The following is a 13,823-nucleotide window of genomic DNA, read 5'->3' as shown; positions in this document are numbered from 1 at the left end:
TTCTCACGCTTTGGAAAAGCATGAAAGTTACACACAAATTTCATATACACATTTATGTTAATTAATAGTGCTATCCTCTTCCCGAATAATACAAAGATCTTATGTAGATTTAATCTACTTTCCATATGCTTTGTTCCATATTTTAGTTCTATCCTTAAAAAAACCCCATATGGATGATTATCATTGTTGTTTTATATGATTGTTTTATATGACTGCAAAAAGTGAAAGTTCACAAAATATAAATGTATTTTTCAAGGAGTCGCCACAAAGTAACATCTAGATCACATTACAACCAACAGAACAGTGCCAACATCTTGGGAACATGTCCTCACAGCCTTCTCCCAAAATCCCTCCCCTATTTTTCCCCATAGGCAACCCCAATTTGATTTTTATGGTAATTACTTCTTTATTTTCTTTGTACTTTACCACCTAACCATGCATCGTTAAACATTATATTTTCATTGAACTTTATATAAATGGAATCATACAGTATGTATTCTTTCCTGTCTGGTTTCTTTTGCTCAACATTTACTTGTAAGATTCACAACTGTCCATAGCCATAGTCTATTTCTCATCACTGTGTAATACTTCATTGTATTCCTACATGACAATTTATCCATTTACTGGATATAAAGTTCTAAGTTAACAGTTATTATCTTTCAACTTTGCATTCAACTGATTTCTGGTTTCCATCATTTCTGTTGAGAAGACAGCCACCAACTAACTGTTGCTTATTTGAAGATAATCTTTTTTTCTAAGTGCTTTTAAGATTTTTCTGTTTTTGTGTTTAGCAGTTTAACAAAGATTATCTATAGGAGTAAACTTCTTTAGTATTTCTCTTGCTTGCGGTTCATATAACTCCTGAAATCTATGAATTAATGTTCATCAGTTTTAGAAAGTTCTAAGCCATTTTCTCTTCAAATACTGCTTTTGAGCCATCCTCTTTTTCTTGACTTGCTGGAACTTTGAATATACTCACTAGACCTCCTTGTGGTATTTTCTATCTCTCTTCATTCCTTCCATCCTTTGTTTCTGGTTATTTTTCTCTAACATCTTTTAGTGCACGAATTCTCTCTTCAGATGTGTCTAATCTGCTGTTTAAACCCATCTACTTGAGTTAATTTCAGGTGCTGAATTTCTCTTTCCCAGAATTTCCATTTGATTTTTTAAAATGTTTTTATTTCTTTTTGAGACAGAGAGAAAAGGAGGAGGAGGAGGAGGAGGAGGAGGAAGAGGAGGCAGAATCCGAAGCAGGCTCCAGGCTCTGAGGTGTCAGCATTGAGCCCGACACTGGGCTCAAACTCACAAATTGTGAGATCATGACCTGAGCTGAAATCAGATGCTTAACCAACTGAGCTGCCCAGGTGGCCCTCCATTTGATTTTTTTAGTTTTGAGTGCTCTACCAAAATTCTCAATCTTGTTTCCCTTTGAACATGATGAGTGTAGTTATTGTAAATGTCTATATCTGAGAATTCTAATATCTGGAGGCCCAATTTCTATCACCTTTTGTTTCTCTTTCTTCAAGTGGTTTATGTCTTTGTATATCTTACTGCATTTGATTATAACCAAGCATTTCATTTGCAAGCTATAGAAATAGTTTGTGACCTTGCATGGTTATTACCTCCCTCAGGAAGGATCTATAATTTTGCCAGATGCTGGAGGGCGTGAGTGATTTAGGAATACTCAATTTAATTTTAGAGAAGTTAGATGTGATTCAAAGCTGATCTGCACCTCTGACAGGAGGTCTACTTCTGGTGAACTCTTGCTTCTGTGGTGTAGCCCTACAGATTCCCAACCCAAACTGAGGCATGCTTATCAAGTGTCCTCTCCTCATGAGCCATGGATTTTTTGTTAAAAAACTTTTATGTATGTCTTTGTTCTTTCAGATTTTTAAAAAGTAATTTCTATACCCAACATGGGGCTCGAATTCACAAGCCTGAGATCAAGGGTCACATGCTCTTCTGACTCAGCCAGCCAGGCACCCCCATGAGCCATGGATTTTAATCTCCACCCCCGTATTCCTACTGGCCTGTCAAAACGGCTGCATCGCTGTTTAACAGCTCCCTCCAGAGATGGGTAATATCTCCAGAGGAATGGTAACCCTACATACCAGGGCCTTTTATTTTGGGCCTCCATTCACCCCCTAGATCTTAAAAGTTCTTCGATGCCCTTTAAGCAAAAACTTTTTCAATATTTGTTGAGTTCTTCTGTTGGTCTTCATGGTAGGCATGATTCAAATTTCTTAATCTGCCAATATGAGGAGAAGTTCCAGAGTTTATCCATATTTGCAACCAATTTCATTGCTCAGCATTGAAACTTCCATCCTCTGTTTCCTTCTGGGTTCAATTTCCTTCAGTCTCAAATACATCCTGCTTCACATTCGTCCAACAAGCCTCTGGAACTAGTTAATTCTATTAGCCTTAGTCTGAAAAAATATCTTCACTTCATCTTTATTCCTGAACGAGAATTGAGCTGGGTATAAAATTTTAAGTTGACAGCTATTTTCACTTAACTGTGAAGATATTATTCCACTGTTGTCTGCCTTCTCTTGCTGCTGTTGAGAAGTTTGCTGTCAACATAATGTATATCTCTTTGTAGGTCATGATCACTTCTTTTTTTGTTGACATTAAAAAGTTTCTCTTTTTCTTTGGCATTCTCTAATTTCATTACAATGGATCTAGAAATAAATTAATTTTTATTTATCCTATTTGGGTTCATGGTGCTACCAGAGTCTAAATATTTATTTATTTATTTTTATCGAGTCTAGAAGATTCTCAACCATTCTATCTTTGAATATTGCCTCTATACTATCCTTTCTATTGGGACTTCTCATCTTAACTCTATTATCTCTACATCTCTTTCATATTTTCCATCTCTCTGTGCTACATTCTGGGTGATTTCTTTAGATCTATTTTTCTGTTTATCACTTCCCTTTTCCCCTGAAACTACTGCATTTTGTTTAACCTGGCTGCTGAGTTTTGGATTTTGATGATGACATTTTCCATTTATTGATGTAGATTTCCCATGAGAATCTCTGATGGTCTGGGTGTTGGAGCGTCCCCAGAGGTTTGTTTATAACTAACAATGCTATGCTAACATTAGTCCAGAATTCTTTTTTTTTTTTAAGTAGGCTTCACACTCAGCATGGAGCCCAGTGCAGAGCTTGAACTCACAACCCTGAGATCAAGGCCTGAGCTGAGATCAAGAGTCGGATGCTTGACCAACTGAGCCACCCTGGCACCCCTGGGATTCATTCTAAAATTAATTTCTCAGCTTGGGAGCCCCAGACCACATAGGTCAGCAGTGGTGGTGGTGGTGGTTTGTGTGTGTGTATGTTTTTAAATCCTAAGCATGAGTTAAGAATCCATGCTTTAGAATTCCCATTGGAGATTCCTTAGCTCCCACTAGACAGACAGTTAAATGTTTTTGTTATTTCGTTGTGCTGGTTGGCAAATAATTTCTAGTACATTCTTTTCAAAGAGGGCACAACGCCTTTGAACGTTCAGGTCCTACTGCATACCTTAAACAGGTTCAAGGACTCATTCTCTGTCTCCTAGTGGGTGCTAAAACTCAAACTCCTACATTACCAAAACCAAAAGTTGCAATGAATACCTTTACCACTCTAATTTTCAGAGTTTTCATTTCTAGAAATCTCCTTTTCTTTCTTGAGAGATAAACTGTACATTCAAAATGATTTTAGTTATATTTTAACCAGCATTTGAAGGTGTTTATAAAAGAAAGGTTTTCAGGTTACCTAATCTACTGTATCACCGGAAGCAGAAATCCTATGGCACTGATTGTAATTTAAAAACAATTTTTTAAGATTTTTATTTTTAAATAATCTCTACACCCAACATGGGGCTCAAACTCACAACTCCGAGATCAAGAGTCACATGCTCTAAAGACTGAGCCAGCCAGGTGCCCTTACGGCAATGTTTTAAACATCTATGAAATAAATATATGTATAAAGAGATCTATATAGATCTAAATATACATCTGTATCTATCTATCTACAGAAAGATGAATTATAAGGAATTGGGTAATCCAATTATGGGCGTTGGTCAGTTCCAAAATTTTCAGTTGGCAAGATGGAGACCTAGGAGGGCCAATGGTATAGTTCTAGTCCAAAGGCCTGCAAACTTGAGATTCAGGAAGGGCTGATGTTTCAGTGTGAGTCTAAAGGCAGGGAAAAACTGATGGCCCAGATAAAAGCAGTCAGGCAGTAGGAAATTCCCTCTTACTCAACAAAGGAGCAGCCCTTTGTGTTCTAGTCAGACCTTCCAACTGATTGAATGTGGCCCGTCCATATTAGAGAGGGCGATTGCTTTACTCCGTCTACCAATTCAAATAGTAATCTCACCCAGAAATATCCTCACAAATACACCCAGAATAATGTTTAACCAAATGTGTGGGAACCCTGAGGCCCAATCAAACTGACACATAAAATTAACCATAACAATTAGTAAACTCTGGTTTGACTTTTAATTAATTTTTTTTTTAATATTTTTTATTTATTTCTAGGAGAGAGAGAGAGACAGCGTGAGCAGGGGAGGGTCAGAGAGAGAGGGAGATACAGACTCTGAAATTGGCTCCAGGCTCTGAGCTGGCAGTCAGCACAGAGCCCGATGCGGGGCTCGAACCCACGAACAGTGAGATCATGACCTAAGCGAAAGTCGGATGCTTAACCGACTAAGCCACCCAGGCGCCCCCAATTAATTTTTTTCTAAGACCCACATCAAGCTTTCCTTTGAGGCCTAACAACTCTTTCCTGTCACTATACAACTGAGGTGACTCAGTGGTAAGTAAAGTAGCTTTCTGCACATCGACCTTACATATACATAATTCTACAAGGCATATGAATTTAATGCCCCCCTTTTCCAAAGGATAAACGAGTTCAAGTCTCTGAAAGTAATTTGGAATAAAAGGGACACCTGAAAATAAATTCGTGATCTGTTTTTGCAAAACCTTTGGCTTATACAATCATCTATCTTTGTACTGCATACATTTGGGTAATGACATCTGCTCCCATCATGTAAATCTCCCATAATCCCTATGTCAGTGATATAATTCAGTACTAAATAAATTGTACCTATATGCTTTTCAATGTATAGATCACAGTAGCAAGTTTTCCACCATAGCTTTGGGTTTCATTCATCATAGTAAGTGATAACAAACTTTTACTAAATTATATTATTGTTAACATTATACTAAATTATTAAATTTAGTATAATAAATATATTGTTAAATTATACTGTTAACATTACCCTTCTTTGCTCCTCTTCAGCATCAGCAAAGAGTTTACGAATGTTAGCCTCTGATTCTCCCACATATTTGTTAAGGATTTCTGGCCCGTTGACCACTTTGGGCTCCCTTGCATTCAACATCTTGCCAATCTGTCGAGCCAAGAGAGTCTTACCACAACCTGGGGGCCCATATAAGAGGATGCCTTTAACATGTTTGCAACCTAAAAAAGAAAACAGTCTTATATTAACCAACAAAATCCACGTGAGACATGTAAAGTTTTCTTTCTTCTTCATATGCATGTTAGGAAAACTACAGTTATGCCATTAACATACTAATATCCAGTGTCATGAGCAGAACAAGAATGAACTAAAGCTTTTTTTTTTTTTTTTTTTTTTTAAGTAGGCTCCATGCCCAGCTTGGGGTTTGAACTCACAACCCAAGATCAAGAGTCACATACTCTACTGACTGAGCCAGCCAGGCACCCCTAAAACAATTCCTACACGGGTGCCAATTTTGAGGGGGAAAGCTGCCAATTAAAAGTCTTCAGAAAAGTGTATTTGAACTATCATTTAAAACAAATACTTTTAACTCTGAAAATGTCTCTTTGACCTAAATACCTAATTAGGAACTATTACTTATTTTCCTTTCTCCTTTAAAGTCAAGGAATAAAAGAGATCTGCTTTTAGGCAAAGTTAACCCAACACAAATCTATGATAATACAGTAGGCTATGGAAACTGTATCTTAGTCATGGGAATTATAGGTGTACCTGCTGGTACAAGCCCTTGAAGAATGGGCAAACATGTTTGGAGTTGGACTGGCATAGGCAATCCATAGGATCCAGATGGATGTCACACACTTGGTGGGTAAAGTTCAATGTCCTACTTCATGTGACTAATGCCAAGGGAGGCACACACTTTTCTCAGAGCCACCGAGATGAAGACGAAGTTTCAAAAGAATAGTATTCAATTATTTTCTAAGCAAGCATTGCTAAATGCCATAAAAGGTTATCAGTAACAATAGAGAAAGAGCAAGACTGGTGATTTCAGCTCCCCAGGGTTTCTCTGGCCAACTCTTCTGAGCATTTACGCCACTTCTAAGATTGCAGGGCCCTGTGGTTTCAGTTTACTCGCTTTAGGAATTCCCACCTTTCCAGCAGTTTCACACTTAGGGCCTAGGACTTTTTTTTTTCTTTTACAAGTTTTTTTTTTTAACAAGTTTTTTTTTTTTCTTTTACAAGTTTTTGTCCTTATACTACACCAAAAAAGGCACTCTGTGAAATAATGATTTATTACCTTTTGGTGTTACACTCAAAACTATAGGTGAAAAAAAAATTTCTGGAAATGGAACATAATAATGTTTGTCCTCACTTGGAATGAAAGATAATTTCATTTAAAATAATTTCTTTTAAAAAATATGATAATACAGGGGCGCCTGGGTGGCTTAGTCGGTTAAGCGTCCGACTTTTGCTTAGGTCATGATCTTGCGGTTGGTGGGTTCGAGCCCCGCGTCGGGCTCTGTGCTGACTGCCAGCTCAGAGCCTGGAGCCTATTTCAGAGTCTGTATCTCCCTCTCTCTCTGACCCTCCCCTGCTCACGCTGTCTCTCTCTCTCTCTCCTAGAAATAAATAAAAATTAAAAAAATTTAAAAAAATATGATAATACATTTAATAAGTCACATAAAAGATATCACAAAGTACAACCAACTCTACTAGAAATTTTAGTTTCTGAGTAGGAAGATCCTTTGGGTTACCAGTATGGTCACTGTCAAAAAAAAAAAAAAAAAAAGACACCCCCCTCCCCCTTTTAAATTCTTGACAGTAATGAGATCTGTGCTTATGGCTAGATTTACAGAGACAAGGGAAACTTAGTGGAACCCTTGAAGGCTTACAGTCTTAACCCTTCTCTCAGCGAGTAAATTCCTGTTCTGAGAATCATGGTCCAATAAAATGTCTTTGTCCTTGACCCACCCTTGAGAACACAGGTAGTAAGGAGATAAGGGGATAAGACCTGAGCTTCTCCTAGAGGCAAAAATCATGGACGCAGTGCCAGCCTCCAAGCCACTGGGACACTTTTAATGAAGACTTTGGAACCCTGCTCCTCATCTTACCCTGTGAGCCAATTGCCATCATCATGATCTGAAACTATTCATGTAACCATAGCAGAGGGAGGTGGGCACCGTGGTGGTGAAAAAAGGAATAGAAAAGGGGAGCCACAAAGAACATGAAGACTTGATGGACCTACAAAGAGCCAGGCCTTATCCTCATCCTCCAATTTCTTAACTTTCTCCAAGTTTATCAACTTCCTCCTAACCATACTTCCTTCCAGATTAAGCTACAGTTTCTTTCAGGGGTTCTCCGCTCCTTGGCCTTCTTACACTTTTGCTCTCCTCATCCCACAGGCCTTGAACACAATATGGCTTTACTGCACCTATGCATGGGCCACAGGGCACAGCCAGAGGAAATGACACCACTGTGCTGAGAGGACAGCCTCACAATTTCACGCTATCCAATTTTAGCGCCACGCTCATTGCTTCTCACTACTGCCGGCCACCTTTTACCTGTTCTTGTTAGTCCACCTCTCATTCTCTGCACTAATTATCCAGACCTTCACTGCCCTTCTTTTCTCAAGTGCTACCCCATGCCATTAATTCACAGAGAAGAGCTAGATTCCTACTTCACATGTTTTGTTTTGTTTTTAAAGACGAACAGGTGTGTACTGCCTTCAGCTTATTGCTTTTCTATCCACAAAAATATCTGCAGACATGTCCATTCTCAACCTCAGTATTGGTTCTCAAAAGAGGAGAAGGGCTCCTCTTCTCCAAGGTTGAAGTTGCAATTATTTGTTTCTATACGTCTTCTCTATCAGACCATGAACTATCTGGTGCCTGGGTGGCTCAGTTGGTTAAATGACCATGAACTATTCAAGGTACTCTCTTCTCCACCTGGAATTGCAAACATCCACCACAATGCCCAGCACAGAATATGTACTCAATAAATGGCTGAATAAGGAAATTGTTGACTCCTTTCCTACAAACCTCAAAGAAAATGAGGGAAAGAAGATCATTTTAGAAAATTGTTTGAAGCTGTTAATTTATGGAATAGTGTCTACGTTCATAGCTGGACTAATTTAAATACCCAGAACACATATTTGCAACGACTGGGATTTTGTAACTTTAGCAGAGTTACATAATTTACAAACACAGATATTCCTCAGCTTACGATGAGGTCACCTCCTGGTAAACCCACTGTAAGGTGAAAACAACCCAGCTGACGGCGTGGCCGACTGGGGATTGTAGGCTGCCACTGCTCAGAATCACGAGAGAATATCGTGCCACCCGTATCTAATCCAGGAAAAGACCAAAATTCAAAATCTGAAGGACAGTTTCTACTGAATGCATCTCACTTTCACATCATCACAAAGTCAAAAAAAATCATTGTCAAACCATCAGAAGTCGGAGACTGTCTGTACTAGGTCTTAACTCTGTTTTTGTACGTGAAAAATGCTTGATTTGATGTGGTCTGAATTAAATGGACTCAGACTTTATAAAATAAACAATTCACAAAGTATTGCCATGAAGTTGAAGAAAAGGAGATAAAATTCATATCCATGGAACTTACTGTCTACCATACAGATCTCCAAAATGACAGAATCTATTCAATATGACACCAACAGGAATGCCATAGAAGCTCTAGCCCGATTAGAACTAAAACTCTTTCAGGATCTCAAGAAAGCGCACCAAAAATATACATTGACATGTGTAGATTTTCAAAATCGACTTCCACAAAGGAAGCAGTTTCTTGAATAAGCAGTGGAAGTGGGACTTTGTTATTACTACTATTATGATAGGCTATTCTGACTTATTAAATAAGCACTGGTCTCTAATTTTAAATGAGTCATAAAAACTCTTCGTAAGTAATTCCATTCAACAAAAGTGTATTAAGCTCCTGTTTGGACTAGGCATGAAACTAGGTGTCAGGGATACAAACATGAAAAAGGCAGTCCCTACCTCCAGGGCATTTCTGGTTTAGTAGGAAAGACAGAAATAAAAATAGGGTTATCTACAATATAATATGACATTATCAGAGATATGTATGAAATGTTTTTGGAACCTGGCCAGGACAGACAGATTCTGCCAGGGTGATGGCAGAAAATTAGGGATGAACAACAGGGGAAGACATAAAATTTAGTGTGGGCTTTCAAGACTGTAGGAGGTTCATGATTGGGCCAGGAGAAGAGGTGGCACCTAGTGAAGGAAAGCAGCACGATCAAAGGCCTAGAGGTACGGACACAGAAGCTGTCCTTTCAAAACAGCCAGTAGTAACCTGTTGTGGCTATAACCTTGGAGGGGAGGGGAAGGGAGGGCCTGGAGACGAGGCTAACAGGCTCCCAACTACAGAAGGCCTTGACACCACGCGCAGGAGTTTTTAATTTGTTTTGTAAAAACCTTGAGGATTTTAATCAGGGAAGGTGCACAATGAGATATATGTTTAAAAACTAACTCTGGTGGTCGAATGGAGGAAGGATTAGAGAACAAAGAGCACAGGGTAAAAGTGTAGTTGGAGGAATGATTTTAACCTTTTTCTGGGGACACTGCCTCACCGGCTGGCTCTGGATTTTTGCCAATTAAGCTTTCATTTCCCTCCAAGTCCTTTGGAAGCATAGGAACAAATGGGTCCAGAGGCCTTAGGAGGACACCTCCCTACTGCTGCCCCAGCTTTCTCTTGAGCTTCTGCAGGGCATGGGGCCCTGGCTCTGATGCTGGAAGGGCCTCTGATCTGTGGCTCCTGGACTGTCCTGACTGCCACGCTGAACTGAGCCAGTTTACTCGTTCTTTCTTTAGGTCTTACATACCCTCTCACTACTTAGAGGTGACTGCCCTGGGCTGGTGAACTAAATAGCATAGGGCAGGCATGGAAAGAAGAGAAATCAGTGGAATGAACTCATTTAAACTGTCATTTTCTCTCATTCTCATACTTTCTTTTCCATAGAATAGTCTAATGGACCTCTCCAGAAAATGCACATTTACAAAAATTTGCATGCAATTTTGAGGGTATTCTTAGATCCTCTGAGATCTACTCAGACCCTCTGAATCCAAATTTAAAAACTCTGAATGTACTGCTGAAACAGTCCAGGCAAGACACCAGAAATGGAAAGAGGCAATAGTCACAAGAAACCAGAGTAGGAAAAGAAAGGAAGTTTGGGGCATACTCATCAGCACTCAGGGACCAAAGGAAAATAAGAAAAAGAGGGGGGTCAATGTTGACTTTAAGGTATGTAGCCCGGGCACATGGTGAAATGGTGAAAGCCCCAGAACATAACTAAGAGGGAAGTTAGAGGAGAATAGAGGGAATCATAACTTTGTTTTTGCCTTTAAGGCATATGAGTTTCAGGCAGTTAATGCCCATTAAAAAAAAAAACAGGTTGAAAGCTCAGAAAAGATATCAGAACTACTGGTTCCATGTTTCTAAATGGCTACTCTGGGCACATGAAAAGCCACAAGAAGTTTTAAGCAGAGGAGTGTGACCATAGGGACAAATGCTTCAGAGACAGAGGATGAGGCCTGGAAAGAGAAAACTAGATTTAAAAACCAGGGAGTTCATGCTGATCTGGGGCATAAGGCCTTGGGTCAGGGTCAGATCATTTCGGGTTGCGGCAGGAAAAGGAAGCTAAGTAATGTGAGCAGGAACAGACAGAGATCACAATTTGGGGAACTCTGACCATACAAAGGAGGGATTTTGAGAGATAACTTGAAAGATGAATTAAGAAATGGAGCGGGGGGAGAAAAGAAATAAGCCAAGGTTATGCCTGTTGGGCTCTATTTACTATGTGAGGTAGATGCTAGGTCATCTACAAAGTGAGGAATGAGGAGAGGACACTGGGAAGCACGGTAAAGATTTGGAAAGAACGTGGGAAACTGGGAAAATGTGTGGGAAAGCGTCCCTGAGCTGATAGGTGCCATTAGGTACATGAACTCAGCACATGGAACTCAGGTCACGGAAGGACTCTCCTCTTTGTTGTGATTATATAAGTAACTTAACAGTGTTACATCAGGTGCAGTTTCTTATTCAATTCTACAGATACAAACTTCATTAAAGCTGGCATAAGAATCTTGGCTTTTTTGGGTTTTAACCACTTTATTTTTTTAACTGAATCTTAAAGTTGAGCAGCAGGAGGTAACTAATGGTATTAATTTAGAGTCGACATATTATGGGCACCTGGTTGGTATCAGTCAGGTAGGTGAACTGCTCTTGATTTGGGCTCAGGGCATGATCTCGTGGTTCGTGAGATTGACCCCTGTACTGGGCTCCTCACTGAAAGCACCGAGCCTGCTTGGCATTCTCTCTCTCCGCCTCTCTTTCTCTCTCTCACTCAAAATAAGTTAAAAAAAAAAAAAGTCAATATATTTATAACTAAATTCTATTATTTAATTTTCCCAAAGTGTGAGGGTGAAACCATTACATGACTTGTTCTCAACATTCTCCCTCCACTTTCCACAAAGTTCAAGGCTTTGTGTTCATTTCTAAGTCATTCACATCTTTTCTCCTTCCTCTATAACTTATATAAGAACTATTTTGGGTTAACAGCATAATCAAACATAGTTCCAAAGGACTTCTTTTCTTAATTTCCTGTGTTCAATTACTTAAGTGCTTGTTTTATAAACTGTTCCTGTTAATAATCATCTTCTTAAAAATACCTAATTTTTTGGGGCGCCTGGGCGGCTTAGTTGGTTAAGCCTCCGACATTCGCTTGGGTCATGATCTTGCAGTTCGTGGGTTCGAGCCCTGTGTCGGGCTCTGTGCTGACTGCCAGCTCAGAGCCTGGAGCCTGTTTCAGTCTGTGACTCCCTCTCTCTCTGACCCTCCCCTGCTCATGCTGTCTCTCTCTCTCTCCTAGAAATAAATAAAACATTTAAAAAAAATTTTTTTAAAAACCCTAATTTTTATTTTGATAAGGCACAAACATATTAACAACTTTTGGTTATAGTAATGTAAAGGATGGTGGTAATGAAAAGCATAATATGACATAATCAAAAATAGATTGATATATGGTTTGGAAATTTAAGTTGCTAATTTGAATATAGGAGTAAATCACGTTCTGGGATATCGTATTCTTTCACTCATTTAACAAACACTACATTTCGTGGTGGGGAAGATAAGGCCGTTCTCTTCTGACTACTTCTATTTTCTCAGTGAAATCATGATTCCAGGTCATCAGCTGCTGGTGAGGATGTACTGGAAGAGATGGTGCTGGAGGTCTGAGGAGAAGGGAGAAGAGGAACTAGTCACCTTAGAGAGCAGGAGAGTAAATTGGCTAAACTAAGGAAATACAGAAGGAATACCAGAAAATGCTGATCCTAAGGAATACCGAGGGCCCACTTGAGATGTGCTTCTTAAATTTAAAGTAAGAGAGCTTTTCTTAAGCCATATTCAATAGTCTCGGTGCCGACAGAGTAGGCGGATAGCTGACACACACCCGGGGCCTTGACACACATAGAAGATGAGGAACAAGGCCCCTACGGCTGTATTTGAAGAGGATAAACCTAATAAGACCATGGAATCCAAGCTGGGTAAAGAGGGAACAGAGAACAAAAAGCGACAGAGTAAGTGAACTGGAGGGTCCTGTGGGATCAAAGCAGTTAGAGCAGGGGTGAGGGGATGCTAGAAGCATGACACAAATGCAAGGCGGCTTGAGTGCAGGATGCTTAACACTGAGATCTCTGACATGGTGGGTAGTAGTAAGAGCAAAGCCTTCGGTATGACCAAAGAGAGGGTGGCTGAGATGGAATGAAGGATAGTTAACTGGAAACAAGGAAGTCAAAGCACTGGGTAGATGGTCGAGTAAGTCACCAACAGGGACACTGCATACTTCATCCAAAAGCCTACTTGTCACACCAGATGACCACAGCCTGCCCTCTTTTGTGGGCAACATGATTTATAAAGAGCAGAAGTGTGAAGTGGGTTCTGCATGATAACTGATGTTTAAGGGGTTAGTCCCAGTAGCCTCCAGTTCAAATGCAGATTTGCCACGTTTGCCTGTGAGGGAGACTATGGCAGACAAGTGGCAAGTCAGGACACATTCACAAGTCTTGCAAGCTTTTCTCTGCAGTTGTGCAAACCCAATTTGAATGCTTATTTTTAAACAGTGCATGCACTTGCAGAAATACAATCACAAATGGGTATCTGTTCTTTTGTTTTAAAGTTTGTGTAATTCCAACTTCTCCTAGAATCATGAGTATTTTCTTAGTTCCATCCAACTCATTGTTTTAGTCATATGATATGATTATCGATTTTGAGAATGGTTTTGAATTTCCCAGCCATGCGGTGAGGACTTGGAGCATAACATCTGTCAACTCATACTACAGGAGGCCCTGTTTGTTTGTTTGTTTGCTTCAAAGACTGTTTGAGCTGTCTGAGCTCTGTTGTTAGACATCTGCTGAGCTGTGCACTTACCAAATATTTAAGGCCCTGACCCCATTTGTGCAGTCAGGTGTCTGTTCATCCACGGGTATGATCCTGTCTAGCAGAGACTTGCTGTGCCCCACCAACTTCAGAGCACTCTCGGAACTCTCTTTGAGTTC

At 39.8% G+C, this 13,823-nt stretch overlaps 1 protein-coding gene across 2 annotated transcripts in view; it reads right to left on the bottom strand.

Moving 5' to 3' along the window:
• NSF (N-ethylmaleimide sensitive factor, vesicle fusing ATPase) overlaps positions 1–13,823 on the bottom strand; it is a 138,899-nt gene that overhangs the window by 63,419 nt on the left and 61,657 nt on the right. For both annotated transcript variants that reach the window (XM_039250659.1, XM_039250660.1), the window contains exon 9: positions 5,266–5,465. In XM_039250659.1, the coding sequence (XP_039106590.1) occupies positions 5,266–5,465 (200 nt within the window). The remainder of the gene's footprint in view (positions 1–5,265; positions 5,466–13,823) is intronic.

This window comes from Hyaena hyaena, unplaced genomic scaffold (genome assembly GCF_003009895.1).
Source record: "Hyaena hyaena isolate Hyena2069 unplaced genomic scaffold, ASM300989v1 scaffold_378, whole genome shotgun sequence".
Classification (NCBI taxonomy): Eukaryota; Metazoa; Chordata; class Mammalia; order Carnivora; family Hyaenidae; genus Hyaena; species Hyaena hyaena.
The sequence above is the reverse complement of the archived record's forward strand: the minus strand, read 5'-3'. Positions and strand labels throughout refer to the sequence as shown.